Here is a 16,496-nt window from a genome sequence, read left to right on the forward strand (position 1 = left end):
CACTGCTGTAATCTCTCTTCTTGTTTATTTTCTTTCTCCTCCAACTACTGCTGTAGCCTCTCTTCTTGTTTATTTTCTCGTTCTTTTTGTTTTCTTTCTTTTTCTTCCAACAACTGCAGTAATCTCTCTTCTTGTTTATTTTCTCGTTCTTTTTGTTTTCTTTCTTTTTCTTCCAACAACTGCAGTAATCTCTCTTCTTGTTTATTTTGCTGTTCGAGCTGCCACTGTTGCAGGTTTTCTTGCCACTGCTGTAATCTCTCATCTTGTTTCTTTTCTTTTCCTCCAACAACTGCTGTAATCTCTCTTCTTGTTTCTTTTGCTGTTCTTGTATTGCTGCCATCAAATCTGCTAAGCTGCAGTTTGATTTGCCGCTTCTCGTTTCCATCTTTTTTTATTTTTCTCTCTCTCACTCTCTGACACCAATTTGTTACGTCTCTGGTCGTTAGTTAATTTTCCGTAAAATTATTTCCGAAGAAACTTTAGTAATACAAGTTCTTTCTTAAATAAAACTGGTTTATTCATTCTGAATACAACTTTGCAATACACTTAATTTTCACAGTCACGCTATAACAAACGCTATAATTCACAACGAACGCCTCACGTGCTCGACTCAACAATATGTCTCTCTCTGTCTGCAGTTCAATTACCCATTGTTGCCGTCACGTCTTGACCGTCTTATATGTACAAGAATACCGAAATCTAGTAAACTCCCGAGACTTCAGGAAGGGACGTGAACGTTCTAGAAGTTCATGACGTGTTACGAGCATCACGTGACCCCCGCTGTCGTAACAGTATCAATATCATTCTATAGATGAGTGGCTCAAAGCCAGATATTAGATATTGCACATACTCGTTAGAATTATTCTTACTTTTCTGCGTGTTAGTACAAAACAACTATTCTTATAATTGTGCAAGAGTCTCCTGCTCGTCGTGAAACATGTTTCAGGTAGTGAACGTGTTAATATCGTTGCCATGCTTATTTCATTAAGAATGGGGGGGCAACCAAAACAATATACACACTAATTTCATGCGAACTTGTTCAACCGTCGTAGTGTAGGTTACGCGGGTGGTTGGATTATGAATAAAACGACTTAGGGAAGCTACGCGTGTGACCATTTAAAACTGTTGTGCTACATTTATCGTTGGGTGGATGAATAAGAGGAAAATAATAATAATAAAAAGTGTCATATGATTACCTAATAATAATAAAAACTGTCATATGATTACATAATAATAATAATAATAATAAACTGTCATATGATTACCTAATAATAATAATAAAAACTGTCATATGATTACATAATAATAATAATAATAAACTGTCATATGATTACATAATAATAATAAAAACTGTCATATGATTACATAATAATAATAAAAAACTGACATATGATTACATAATAATAATAAAAACTGTCATATGATTACATAATAATAATAAAAAACTGACATATGATTACATGTGCTTCTTGCTGCTGTACAGGTATTTCTACTTAACTCATCTACATTTTCATTACGTTATTATCTGTACACTTTAAAAACCATCACAAGGTGAACTCAATATATCACGATTTACTCTCCCGAACGTTGACTATTTTGGGTTTCATAGAACTACTCGAGAAAATGGAATCTGAAGCATTATGATAATGTTTCCCTGCATGACAGGTTTTTAAAAAGCGATTGAGTTATTTCATTTTAATCCTGTATAGCAACTCGTGCTTTACTCTACTGTACAAGGATTATTATTATGACACGTGACCGTTTCTGTCAATTTCAGTATAGCAAATGTAAATGTTCTGATTATCTCTGATTACCCTGTTTCAGAAGGGTAGTTCTTGGTGTCAGACGAAGCACAGCAGAAAGAGGACGTGCCATGAATTATTCTGCTTGAATAGAGCAATATTTTTGTACGATTAGGTTTTGCATTGTGGAACACAATAAGCTATATATGTTTAGTGAGATGTTTTGCTAGATCTTGAGTTACATTTTCCTTCGTGAGATATTTTTTATTTATTTTCGTTTCATTGGAGAATGAAGCATCATGACACATGCATAGCTTGAGGAAGGCCAAAAGCTAGAATCCTTATTCTTAGAGAATATGAAAATAAAAAATTCAGACTAAGGAAGTGCAAATTTATTGTTATATCATTGAAAATTCTTCAATGAACGTGGCGGTTACTACTGAAAAACAGAAGGTAAATAACAGTAGCAGTGATATTGAAGACATTAGGAAATACATACGCCATACAGGAGTGAGTTTCATACAAAACAAAAAACTCATTTTAGTCATTTCACAATTTTCCATAAGTATCCATATTTACTATTACCAAAAAAAAAAAAAACTGTCGGCTCATACTTTTTTACAATAAATACGATTCACGTTTTTATTATAAACAATATTATAAAATAATTAATTTAGTGAACTTTTCATTGATTTAATTATTCAAAACGTCCATTTAATGTGATGAACTTAAGAAATCATGTGCAACAAATTACAATTGTTTGTTAAAATACAATAAAAACAATAAGGATAGATCGTATTTAATCCACACTTTGAAAGAATAAGGTTTTGATCCTTTTTATCAAACTATTCTCTGTCTTTAGACACATGAAATAATGTCTTAGTTTAGTCAAGTTTTATTTGCTAAAACATTTGAATACGCTCACGTGCAGTTTGGTTTATTTACACTAACGTAACTTTGTTGTCCTAGACATACACTATACTAAATTTAGTAATATAACTTCAAGAAAGAGTTTGTGTCTTTTCAGCATTTGAATATAGTAAAGGTGATTGATGAAATGTAGAAAACGTAGTAACTTCTACTTGACAAGTATTCTTTAAACATGCAGACACTGAATTGTTAGTTTTGATTTTATGTATAAATAAGGTGAATTCGATTACGCTGACAAAAATTGAGTTTAATGTTTATTGTACGAGTGATTGATACATTTCATTGTTCCTTCCCTCCTAATATTCTACTTCTATAAAAATAAAATTACTGTTTTACAAACAGCATGACAACAAGTCCAGCTGTCGAGTTAAGTGAGCAAATATTTGTTGCAATATCAATAGCTGGCATCACACTACACATTTATATTTTCTCTTCGCCTTAGTCTTGTGTTAGGCAACTGATAATATAAGACTTCTCTTCGGTATCGACTCTTAGTGTCCATGACAGACATATAACTGATTATTTATTACATGCTCTTGTGATACACTTAATACAACCAGCTCTTCAATCACGATAATGCAAAGTAAAGAAAACAAAACCAATTCCCATTTCAACTACAATCTACTGAAACGAACAAAGACCAAGTGACTCCAACAACTCTGTTCATTATCAAGACAACGAAGACAATTGAACTTTTTTTTAACATCTACTCTTTATCCCTAAGACATCATAACTCTCTTGTGTCTAGTGTTTAAATCAAGACGATGTCAATGTGACTTTAACATTCGCTGTTCATGCTCTCCTAATTTCTACCGTTCATCATTAAGACTCTCTTAATATTCCCTTCGACAACAAGACAGCATAATCCACTTATATTCCCTGCTTACAATAAGACATCAAAACCATTTTGATGGTCAGTATTTACCGTCAAAACAACGTGACAATTTTATATCTAGTGGTTAAAGCAAACTAACATGGCTTTTCAAACACAGCTAAAATAATACTCACATCACAATTAATTCTCTAATATCCTTTATTGATCAATAACGCAGCATGCCTCTGTTATATTTTTTTGTTTATCCTCCAAACAGGATTGCTCTGGATTGGGCTTAAGGCTTCATCGGCACCACACATAGCTGATATAGTGTGGTTGACATATTATCTATTACATTCTTATTTACTTTCCTCATGAGATCTTAGAATTACTAATGTAGTCTTCTCCCGTTGAAACTATGGTCATTTGACTTGCTCAGGGATCAAAAAGACTAACTTACTGATTCACCAGTTCTTCTGAATAATCAATAAACTTCATTCAAATAAAATAAAATAAACATATTAATAGTAAGCAATTTGGTGTGAAAATAAATAAATAATTCGATGTTAAAAATCATGAAACTAATTCTAACATGCAGTGATTTAAATAAAAATTGCAGTTCACACCGAAGCAGTTGTTGTTCTAGCTGTTTATGAAATAAAGAACGTAACGATAAACACCACTACATCATTCATATATCAGCCGACCTGTCTGTTTGTTTTTAATTATGCACAAAGCTTCACAAGGGCTATCTGTGCTCTGCCCATCATGGGTATCGAAACCCGGTTTCTAGCGTTGTATGTCCGCAGACATACCGCTGTGCCACTTGGGGGGGGGGGGCAGCCGACCTAATGAACCGTGGTACTAGGCGAAAGGCCTCATCGACACTGGATATACCAGGTATAATGGAGTTAACAGTATCATTATATTCTTCTTTACTTAAACTTATAAGCCCTTATACTTGGTAATATCAGTTTCCAAAGAAATTAAACCAAAGAGAGTGTGGATATATGAAAATGTCAGTGTTTCGATATTTATTTCCAAAAGGATATGGTCTATACTATTTAGCATAATCGTTTCGAATGTTTGTTCTACAAACAAAACACGTATTTCGTTTTAAACGATATTTGTTGCTGGTTTCGTAACTCTAAAATCCTATGTGATTTATCCTGATTAAGTAAATTATCATGGTTCACTTTCACTACACTTTAACGCGCAATTTCTGTCATCATCGACAGTCTTCATGATTCATTCATGATTTTTTTTCGTTAAACATGATTCGACAATTTCCTTAGTGTCCTACATGGTCACCGTTTGCCACAACATTACGGTAAGTACTTGAACTTGCATACTTGTTTGTTTGTTTTCCGAGAATAATTATGTTGCAACACGTCGTTTCTGAAATCCGCTCAGCTGTGAATTATATTAAGCAACGGATCATTACTTTCAGTTCCGGCATGACATTACTATAATATGTATTTTAAGGATGTAACACATTTCTCGATAAAAACGACCTCATCAAGTATGCTGTAATCCAGTGGCGCAAATATTTATTAACATTAACATTTCTTCCAATTTTGGTATGTGAAAAATGCCTAACACAGATATAGCATGCAAAGTTATTCAACATGCCTGATATTATTTTCTCACCTTGCAACCAGAAGGAGCTATAGAGGTAAAATATTACAACACAAAAACTAAAATGTGTCTATAATAACTTTGAGATTGTAGGAACGGGAAATGCGCATATGACGTACTTAAAGGTGCCCCAAAATATATTTATATAACAAACAAATAGGAATATTTGTTAGGATAAATTTGATGTTCTAGCTAAAAATAAGTTATACGATTAATATTACACTCGTAAGCACAGGTTTTGTTCAAAAGGTCCTTTTGCTGCAGGTATGCGCAATGAAACTTACTTCGGTTTGAATGCTATATGTGCGTCCTGATTTTAGATCCACGCAGTTTAAGTTGTAAGAACTGTGACGCCTTTTTGTTTTAAAATATGACACTCATCTTGCCGAACATGTTCATCCCCGTTATAGGTTTTAAAAAGTGCTACTGCTAATATAATTTGTGGTTGTTTTAGGTTATTCACAGAAAATATCAATTCAAGCAGGTCAATTATTTGCATCATCTTTAAATTACATTTGCATGCCAATGTGAAAGAGTAAAGAAGTTTTAAATGTTCAATTTGAATAATGGGAAATTATTATCACTTTACGCACAAAATACTGTTAAAATATAACTACTAGGAGCATATGTATATATATATATATATATATATAAAGAACTTCTTCTATTAGTCGGTGGAATGTAAAATATTTAGTATGTTTTAAATATCCGTCAAAACTGCGACAGTTTGTGCAATGCTTTTATGAAGGTTAACGTGCAATATTTTATATTATTTTAAGATTTCTTATTGTATTCTATTTTGCCTTTATGGCAAAGCTACTAAAGCTATTTGTCATAGTTCCTAATTTTGAACTACTGACCAGAGAGAAGGCAGCCAGCCATTAGCAACCTACCATTCACGTTAAGGAAGTTACTGTCACTCTTATAACGCATCAACAGCTTTAAGTGTAGGAGATATTTTGTGGTATCGTAGAGATTCGAGTCCGTGTCGCTAGTTCTACTAAATGACCAATCTGCGCCCTTAAGACTCATACCCACCAACTTAATAAAAGTTTTTTGCATTTAGAAAAATATGTAGTTTGTAAACTTTTCATTGCTCCGTCATATATATATTCATGTACATACACGTATAACGAGATAAGATCATTTTTCTTGCATGTGATATTAGTGATCATTAAACGTAAAAATAAACATAAATGAAAAGCTGGTTCTCTGGTTAGGAAACATCCCGTTGCACAACATAAAAATGTATGATTAAAAGATTATTCATGTCAAGAAAAACAATTTCTTTAGGCCTAAAACCTCGAAAACCTTTAATGTCACTAGAAATTATCCACGCTTGATTAGAGCACTAGTAGCGATTACAAAACTTCTTAAGTGTGTCCTAATTAAGGTTATCCCATGAAAAAATACTACAAAAAAACATTAAGGTCATTCACTGTAAAAATTCTGTATAAATTATTACAGTTATGAAGTAGGAACTTTCTTGTGCAAAAAAAAAATGGAAGAAGAAATTCAGCTGCAGTAAGAAGTGAAAAGATAAATGTAGCTTTACATCCGGAAAAATATGTATTGATCAAAATGAGTATTACAAAGTTCGATGAAGATCTCGCTGTTCTCAAAGTGAAAGGTCATTAAAAAGCTCTTCGCTGAACGCGGGGAAGTATTTTTGCTTGTAAAAGAATAACCGACAAAAGCACACTAGAATTTGATGTTTTATGCTACACTCGACTTCTAGTAGGTGCACCAGAAAAAGAATAGAAAACCAACTTTCCCAAATATTTCTGTTGTTCATGCAAATTACATATGACAGTTGAAACCGCATAAAAAACAAGGTTTTCAGCAAAAGTTCTTACATGTATTTTTGGAAAGTAAATTGGAATAAATGTGGTTTCATTTTTTAGACATACAGTCGAACCTAAGTACGCCGAACTTGAATATATGGAATATACGGTTGACGTGACATTTGACATTCATTCTCATCCATTTTTTTAAGATTTATTTTATCTAATACGCTGCAGTTTTTATGTATCAAACTACAGACAACGTTTCAAGTCAATTATATAGATCCTCTGATATTTCGAATAAAATTCCAAAGTCCTTGGCACTTTGATATGCTAATGTTCGATTGTTGAGCAATTGTGATTTTAGAAAAAGCGCTAATATACCTTTATGAACATGTTAGATAACTTGTAGAAGAAAGAGAGAGGGGATTAATAATGGTTTGATATGTAACTTTTAATTATCATACTTATTCATGATACTAATGACGCTCTTGCACATTTGAGATACCTGTAAAACTGATAAGGAAACAAAACTGATCAAAAATGGTCAACAACCGAGAGCCGAGCATTATAGGTAAAGCAACAAAACCGATCAAAAATGGTCAACACCCGAGAGCCGAGCATTATAGGTAAAAAAACAAAACCCATCAAAAATGGTCAACACCCAAGAGCCGAGCATTATAGGTAAGAAAACAAAACCGATCAAAAATGGTCAACACCCAAGAGCCGAGCATTATAGGTAAAAAACAAAACCGATCAAAAATGGTCAACACCCAAGAGCCGAGCATTATAGGTAAAAAACAAAACCCATCAAAAATGGTCAAAACCCAAGAGCCGAGCATTATAGGTATTGTAACAGGAGTAATGAAGTTTTCTGAAAATTATTAACTAAAAATGAATCAACCGCAAGAAAGGTCTATCATTACTATAATAGTATACGAAAATATTTTTTAAAAATTATAGAGGTCATATATATATATATATGTGGAGAAATTACAAATCATCAACCATTCAGGAAATGTCCATCCTGACTGACACATATTACCACAGGGGTAATTACTGTTTTTTAAAGACACTTTATTGATTTAGCGAATACTAAAGAAATGTAATACTTTCTTGTCATTACTGAAACAATACACTGAAAAATAATGGTTGTTATGTATTATGTATTATTATTTTTAAATGTGTAGTCTGCTACCAAAGAAAGGATAGAAAATGTCTTCATGTTAGCAATATTGTTATCCTTGTTACTTAGTAGAGTAAAATATTTTTTTGGGGGTAAGAAATTAATTCTTTTAATTTTCTTTCTCATGGAAGAATGCTATAGTAATAAACAATACTTTGTAAACATATCTTAAACAATAAAACAATACTGATCTTGATGAAGCCGCGATGACGAAGCGTTGGCTGAAATACAATTTTTATTATTATTATCTGGAGAGTAAAGGCTGTTTTTTTTTCTAACTTTGTTTTCAAACTGTATAATTTAAAAGAAAGCGTCATCTTTATCAGATTTGGTTCTATACGACAGTTCCAGCTTCCATAGTTTCAACTTCCAACACTTTTAATGGCACACCTTTTGTGTTTTCATTTTACAAAATAGTACACAGCGCTTTTCCATTTCAATTCACATAAAGTATCGTTAAAATACAATAAAAACGAATTATAAAAACAACAAAAATACAAAAATAAAAACAAAGCATCAGAAAATGTCTCCTGACATGTACTTACTACTGGACCTAAGACTGTTTTCTTTGATGCTTATTATTGTTTTACGAAAACAGAGAATGCATTTTTAATACTAAATAAACCTTAAACGTATCTTCAATAAGATAATATAATTATTAATCAGTAGAGTTTAACTATTATTTAATGAAGACGACAAACAACTTCAGAAAAATAATGGTTTCTATCATTCAGTCAACATTGAAAATTAATAAAAAAAACAGTAAGAGTTTAACTATGCTTTCAGCTTCTTACTGGTGCTAAGAATCTTTTATGAAGCAAAATAAATTAAGCACTTTACTTGGAGAAGTATAAGTATTTAGGTTGTAATTTTATGAAAACAAACACATAGTCGCAATATTTGTCTTCTTATGAAATACATAGATATATATATATATATATTAAAAAGTTGGACAAGACTGACACTTCTAAAAGAAACTGAGTGACATTTATCCTCTCGTTACATTTCAATCATTTTTAAACTTACTTAGCTTTTGATCAAACTCATGACGAATAGATGAAAAATCCGTATACGATCGTATACGAAATGTCGATGACTTTTCATGTACTTTTAAGTGTTGCAGTAATTAATAAATAACAATGACCAGTTGGAAGCTATGCATATCGCTTTCTCATTACCCTTCTTTTTTTCTGCTTTATTGAATATGTAGTACTATTTAAGTATAAAAGTAAAGTTCAGGGCTACTACAAACCGTTGAAGTCGAGTTCAAGCGATAATGTGACGTATTTTGTCTCAATCACTAATGTTTCGAATATATATATATATATATTACCTTTTATTGACCTCGTAAGCTAATGTGAGTATTCTTTGATACAGCAGGATAACCCGACTCTATTTTAGACGTTAGTTCTATAAATAAAAGTACAATAAAAAGTATTGAAAACTCATTACGAGCCCATTCAACAAGTAAATATTTCTCCAGCTACATTATAATTATTAAGTTAGCCCATTAGCGGATCCAGGATATCATTGTTCTTAGAATCATGAATGTCATTATAAGTGGTAATTTTGCACCAGTAAGTGGCGTTCGACACACGGTTTCGTATTATGTATCTTGTTTTTTTGTCGGAGGAAATTATTTTAATGACGTTTTTATGACTTAAACACCCGTACTTTGCATTCTATAACTCTACATTTTTACTCATTAACTTCACCTGTAATTCACTTATGCAAATGATACTGCGGCTTTTAGCGACAACGCATATTTGGTTGATGTTCAATGGACAGGAAATACACCATTGCTCAAAGTTATTAACAAATAGGCAAACGTTATAATGATTTTATTGAGTATAACTATTACAATCTATCTCGCTTCACGTGAAATAAAAAATATCGTAAGTGGCAAAGCAACGTATAAAACAGATCATGCCCAGTTTTTGTCTATTTTCCAATAAGTATGAATGTTTTGATGGTTGTCTACAGACTGATTGAAGCTGAATTTTTTCATGACATGTTCTTAATTGTGAGATATCGAGAGCCTTCAAAGAATATAGAGGGTTGAGTACTCTTCATTAAAACGATTTGCAGATTAGGAAGTCACGTAATAATCATACTCCATATAAAGTCGGTAGAATGGAATGTATCAGAACTACATTTTAACATCGTTTGGTACTACGTAGGTAGTGCAATGCTGATCGTTATTGTGAAGGGTATGAAAAAGCCGTTTCTGACACAAAAATACAATCAGATGATATTGTTGCGTTTAGATCAGAGATTTCGAATTTCCAAGATAGAGATATCTCTTGTACTTAATGGCATTGGAAAACAAAGGAATGTGTATCAACTTAGGGCACCAGGAAGAGGCCTGTAACAAGTCGTACCCCAGCCGTGGTAAGTAACGTGTAGCGTCTTGTAACACACGATAATCCACGAACACAAAATTCAATGCCAAAAGCCTTCCACGTGCCCCAGGCAACAATACGCAACATAATGGTCTCCGTCCACAAAAACAACACACATTTATGTGTACACAAATTGCTTCCACAGAATATTTATTCAACTGTCCCATATCTCAGGCAGCTCTAGAATGAAAGGGATATTCATGCTATTTCATACGAAGATATACCGCTCAATTCACCTGAAGCGGCACCTATGGATTTCTGTGTGATCGAACTGTTAAACGAGCGCTGAGAACCCTCGATCTCGTACATTACATGGAATATGGAAACCATCCAGGTGTTAGTGACGTGCGTTTGACGTGACAACCTTAAACGAAGAGTTTTGCAATGGAAACTGCGCTTCACTAGTATTTCCAAGATATACGGTCGTCAGATAGAGCATGACTCGACGTGGCGACATGGTAAAGCTCTAAAATAGGTTTAACGTAACGTACTCACCTCTATATACAAATAATAAAGCATTAAAAGAAACCAGAATAAAATATGACTATCTATTTTATTATTAAAAATAACACCGTGCATACCGATGACGAAAATAACACTACACAGTCTAATGGTGACAATAATGCCGTACAATTGTGAACCAATTTCATTGAAATATTATTTATTTTAAAATTTATAAAAAGATAACAATCATCTTACACTTAGATAGGGTCCTTTTAATAATAATATTTCTTTAAAAAATCTTAAAAGTTTAATCACTGGTTTAAAGAAGTCTTGAAAATGTTTAAACTCTTGTCTCTAAAAGTTTCGATTATATTTAGTGACAAAAAATCCTAATAGTTAAATCGATGGATGAAATGCGTTTTTCGAAGCATCTTGATTCAGTTTAGAACCTAATCTACTAATATGTAATATAAGATTGCTACTCAAGGTATCCAAATCATTTTCTTCATGGCCGTACCCAAGATGTGCCTCATGTTTCTAATAGTAATCGTTGTAGCTAGTAATCGATAGATCAGGAATAAGGTAAAAAGTAAAGTGCGTAACATTTCTGCTCCTTTGCCATGAAATATTTTCATCTCATCTTTCCTAAAACTTTGAAAAACGCACTTGTATAGAACGTTAAGAGCGTCAAGATTCTAAGAATGAGTTAGTATATCTAGCTGCGAAGTTGAGGCGGGAAAGCCAGTACCTATATTTAGATATCAAAGATGGGAATGTAACGTACATGATGTACGTTATCTATGTGCTACTTTTACATCTGACTTGTCTCTCGACAGTCTACGCGTGCCCAACTGGCAAGGAAATGCTCAGACAAGCCTGTTTACTACACATCACTTCGTTGCTATAGTGATGGAGCTGCAAGGCTCTTCATTGGATGATACTGAAAACAGTCGCCATATAAGGAGTTCGTGAATGTATTTTCAACAGTTGTAAATGAGTAGTACAGACGAAGGAATTAAAATATCATAGTAAAATCGGTTTGATAAAGAAAGCATGTACTAACAACACCCTGATATAAATCCCTCTCTATCCCATTCCTGTCCAAATTTCCATCAGTTTGATTCATAATGGTCGAATAATTTACAAACAAGATTATTTACGTTTCTCTGAAACCCTCGGTGTTAAAGTATCCTTCCAATGAAGGCTTATGCAACAAAATGATTGGCTTACACAAAAATATATCGAATAGAAGTATTTCGAATTGCGAATTTTATATTAAGTTATTAAGAGATCTTGCATTTTAGTGGATTAATTTAAAACTACAATTTTGAAACTGGTGTTGTAGGTGCTTGTAAAACTTTTTCCTGCTTGGATTTCATTCTGCATAAAGTAATTATCGAAACTAAGCAGAATCATTCTAACGATAAAGTATCAGCTTGGGAATACTGATTAGTCGAACTGCATATTAATCATTAGAACTATATTACGCTCAATACTAATATATTGTGTATTAATATCTAATCACTAGTATTTGTCGTAAAACAGAAATTTGCTTTTATAAGTCATGTAGCATAATTTTTATTTTATTGTGCTATATAACTAGATCCCTAGAGATATAAGCAATTACGATCACTGTGCTAACATACCATGAGAAATGTAAACCAGAAATGGGGTCAACAAAAAATGGTATTTCCACTTATATACAGTATTGATTTTGTACACTGTACTTTTCAATATATCATACATTCAGATCACATTACACATTAATTATGTAATATTTATATCCTTTGACGAATCACTTGAACTACGCAGTTAGAAAAAAATAGCAACTTACTGAAACTACAGGATTTATTATTACTATTGAAAACACCTAAGTATTTACTTTGTTTAAGCTCTGACTAGATCATTTTTAGGGATTCAAAGAATCATGTTTAAAAACAATAGGTTCTAGATTATCACGACTATAATACTTATATAGTGCTAAATGGTAATGTTTCGTAGAATTTTATTACTGCTGAAAATAAATTTTTTTTCAAAGATAATGAACTGTATTGTTATAGGTTTTAGATATGTCAATAATATTTGAAGTTGTGACTTGAAATATGTTCTTAAGCAAGGAAAATGTGCATGTTAAACAGAGCTTGGCTTACAGTTTTATAACTACAATTTAAAAAATAAAATAATTCTTATTATCTAAATATAATAATGTACTTTAAGAACATGTTATAAATGTTTATCGTTTTAATATGCTTTCTAACGCATTTCTCACTGTAAACTGAGTCAACTCCATAATAGCGTGCATTCAGAGCAGAGTAGCAAGCAGTTCCTTTATCAAATTCAATTGTTAGTGACTAATTACAATTTACTTGTGAGAACATTGTTAGGGACATACAGACAGACACAGGAAGACGCTTGCGGACGGAAATGTTGTCATTTACCTGCTAGCCTAACGCAAGAAGCGGAACGAAAATACACTCTTGCTGCTTTTGGCGCGGAAACACGTAGTGTAAAACATACTATCTACTAAAATGCATTAATTCATGAAGCACCTACCTGTTGCCATATGTCTTCAAGGGATAGCTGGGAAGAGAAGTAACCGGTATCATGGACAACCTGTAATTCTCTGAAAATATTACCACTTGGTAGAATGTCCATCATGAGACGAGGGTAGAAAAGTTGACAGTCTTGCTGCTTAGTGTGTTAGAAAATGTTAAAAGATTATCCAGATACACTAAACACACACACAGAGAGGTTTAAGTCCTACTGTTTAGCATTTCTTCTATAAACCATTGTGTATTAATTTATTTATTTATTCGTGCATATATACATGCACATTTACACACACATACATATATAGCTATGCATGTTTATCTTTATATGTACATAGATATATTTATAGAGAGAGGGAAAGCACAGAGTTCGCCTGTCTACACTGCTTTCCAGTTTGCACTGTCACTGAATCATCCAAAATGCACGCATATCACGAGTGGTGAGCACGAGTCTTGTCCTTACCAAATGTACGGTTCCCGAGTTCTGTGGTTTGCGCCAATGCAAGCAGTCTTACGTCCACACACTTACTCACAACCTTAGCCTCGCTAGCAGCCTTCGCTGAATTGCCATCACTGAGTTCGAGAGTTGAGAACTTGAACCTTAGCTTTGGCATTGAAACGTACTGACAAGAAAGAACAAGTGCTCCGTAAACACTATCGTATTGAGAATGGTTCTCCACATTCCCATAACTTACAATTGTTTTATGTATTTGTCTCTATATTTGAACAAAAGGAAAGAATTACACAGATAAAAATTATTATTTTTTTAAATATTCTGTTATACATGATTATTCATATTTATCTAGAAGCTTGCTCGTGAACTTTATGAAAAGCATATCTTGAACGTCATAAAAATAGAAAACAACATTATTTTATGACAAAATGGCCAAACGAAACACCTCTCATTTACAGACTATTATACATAGCTACCGTATATCATACTTTATTAAAAAATTTAATTTTTTTATTAGACTCAGATGGTATTATTCTAACTAAACTGTCAAGTACTGGATAAAAACCAGAAATGTATAAGCACATAAATATATCAAAATAACCATCGGAAAAATAGTGCAAGTAGCCTTCACTAGGTGAATTTTGTGAAATGTGTTTCTGGTATTTTAGTTCATTTTTATTTCTAATTCGAAATTCTAAAACGTTTAGGTTTGTTCTTGTTGTTGTTTTATGGCTTTTTTAACTAAAAAGATTGTGTGTGAATGTTTGAAAACAACAAATAAAATCAACAAGTTGGTGTTTACATCTCATCTCATAATATTAATAGTTTCAAGGAAAACTTAACAGGAGTTGTACGTATACGTGTCAGGTGTACTCTATAAATAATGGGCAAGAATATCGCCTGTTACTTTAAACGTGACATCAAACTCTGTCAATGCGTTTAATTTTGTTCCGTGAGAGATAAATCAAAAACAATATATTATCTATTGCTCGATTTTATCAAGACTAATAACATAAAAGAATAGCATTTTCCACTTATATAAAAATATCATCTGAATCTGGTGTGTGTGCTTTATTTCTTCACCTGCAATCGTGATTTACAACGAGTTATTGATTTTAACAGAAGGAAAAATAAATGTCATTATGTTTTACGTTTTTGTCAAACTCTAAACACTCGAATGAACTATTTATTAGTTTTGTTTGTTTGTTATAGATTTTGCGCAAAGCTACACGAGGGCTATCTGCGCTAGCCGTCCCTAATTTAGCAGTGTAAGACTAGAGGGAAGGCAGCTAGTCATCACCAACCATCGCCAAATCTTGGGCTACTCTCTTACCAACGAATAGTGGGATTGACCGTCACATTATAACGCCCCCACGGATGAAAGGGCGAGCATGTTTGGTGTAACGGGGATTCGAACCCGCGACCCGCAGATTACTAGTCGAGTGCCCTAACCACCTGGCCATGCTGGGCCTATTTATTAGTTACGAAAACAGAAAAAAAAAAGAAGCATAGAAATACTAAACTAAACTTTACAGTAGTCAATACCATGATTATACTATAGAAGTACCTTAATTATTACATAAACAATTGAGAAATTAGAAAGCCATAAGAACTGAAAGACGACGAAGAGAACTGCTTCTCAACACTTTCGTTATAATTTTGAGATCTTGACAATGACTTTAAACTTCACCTCACTGTTTTAACATTGAAACATGTGAAAGTGAAAACACACCAAGATACTTAAACTTGTAATATCAAACCAAGCAAAACTGATAATCTAAGTTTAGTTAGAATGGCTTATGATTTACTAGTATGTGGAACAAAATTTTCATCTTAAGGCAATACATATACCAAGATAAAACTTTATAGAACATTTTTCGATATATATACCAAGATAAAACTTTATAGAACATTTTTCAATATATATACCAAGATAAAAGTCTATAGAACATTTTTCAATATATATACCAAGATAAAAGTCTATAGAACATTTTTCAATATATATACCAAGATAAAAGTCAATAGAACATTTTCCAACACATACCAAGATAAGAGTTCCTAGAACATTTTCTAATACATACTAGATAAAAGTTTATAGAAGCATTTTCCAATACATACCAAGATAAAAGTTTATAGAAGCATTTTCAATATATATACCAAGATAAAAGTTTATAGAACATTTTTCAATATATATATATATATATACCAAGATAAAAGTTTATAGAACATTTTCCAATACATACCAAGATAAAATTTTATAGAATCATTTTCCTGTGACACGTATATAGATAAGCGACTAAATACCAACACGACAGATTTGACTTGAACGAGCTTTAGTTTATTGATAAGAAAACTTTATTTTATATGAGAATTGTGTTTGTCAATAGCCTTACTTAAGCTATTGAAATAAACATCTACATCCTAGTCACATATGGTGTATTTCAATATTTGACTCCATTAACGGAAAAACACTTTTTGAATAAAATGTTTTTACAAAGACTAGAAAACTAGTTACGCTGTTCAGTTCTACATAGTCTTCTGAAAAGACCCTGT

At 32.4% G+C, this 16,496-nt stretch overlaps 1 protein-coding gene across 1 annotated transcript in view; it reads right to left on the bottom strand.

Moving 5' to 3' along the window:
- The window catches only part of LOC106459853 (Krueppel-like factor luna), a gene marked incomplete at its 3' end in the record, with an annotated part of 107,234 nt that extends 93,287 nt beyond the window's left edge, over positions 1-13,947 (bottom strand). The window contains exon 1 of the mRNA XM_013919524.2: positions 13,494-13,947. Coding sequence (XP_013774978.2) covers positions 13,494-13,598 — 105 coding nt within the window. The remainder of the gene's footprint in view (positions 1-13,493) is intronic.
- Positions 13,948-16,496: the final 2,549 nt, after the last annotated feature.

This window comes from Limulus polyphemus, unplaced genomic scaffold, assembly GCF_000517525.1.
Source record: "Limulus polyphemus unplaced genomic scaffold, Limulus_polyphemus-2.1.2 Scaffold668, whole genome shotgun sequence".
NCBI classification, from domain to species: domain Eukaryota; kingdom Metazoa; phylum Arthropoda; class Merostomata; order Xiphosura; family Limulidae; genus Limulus; species Limulus polyphemus.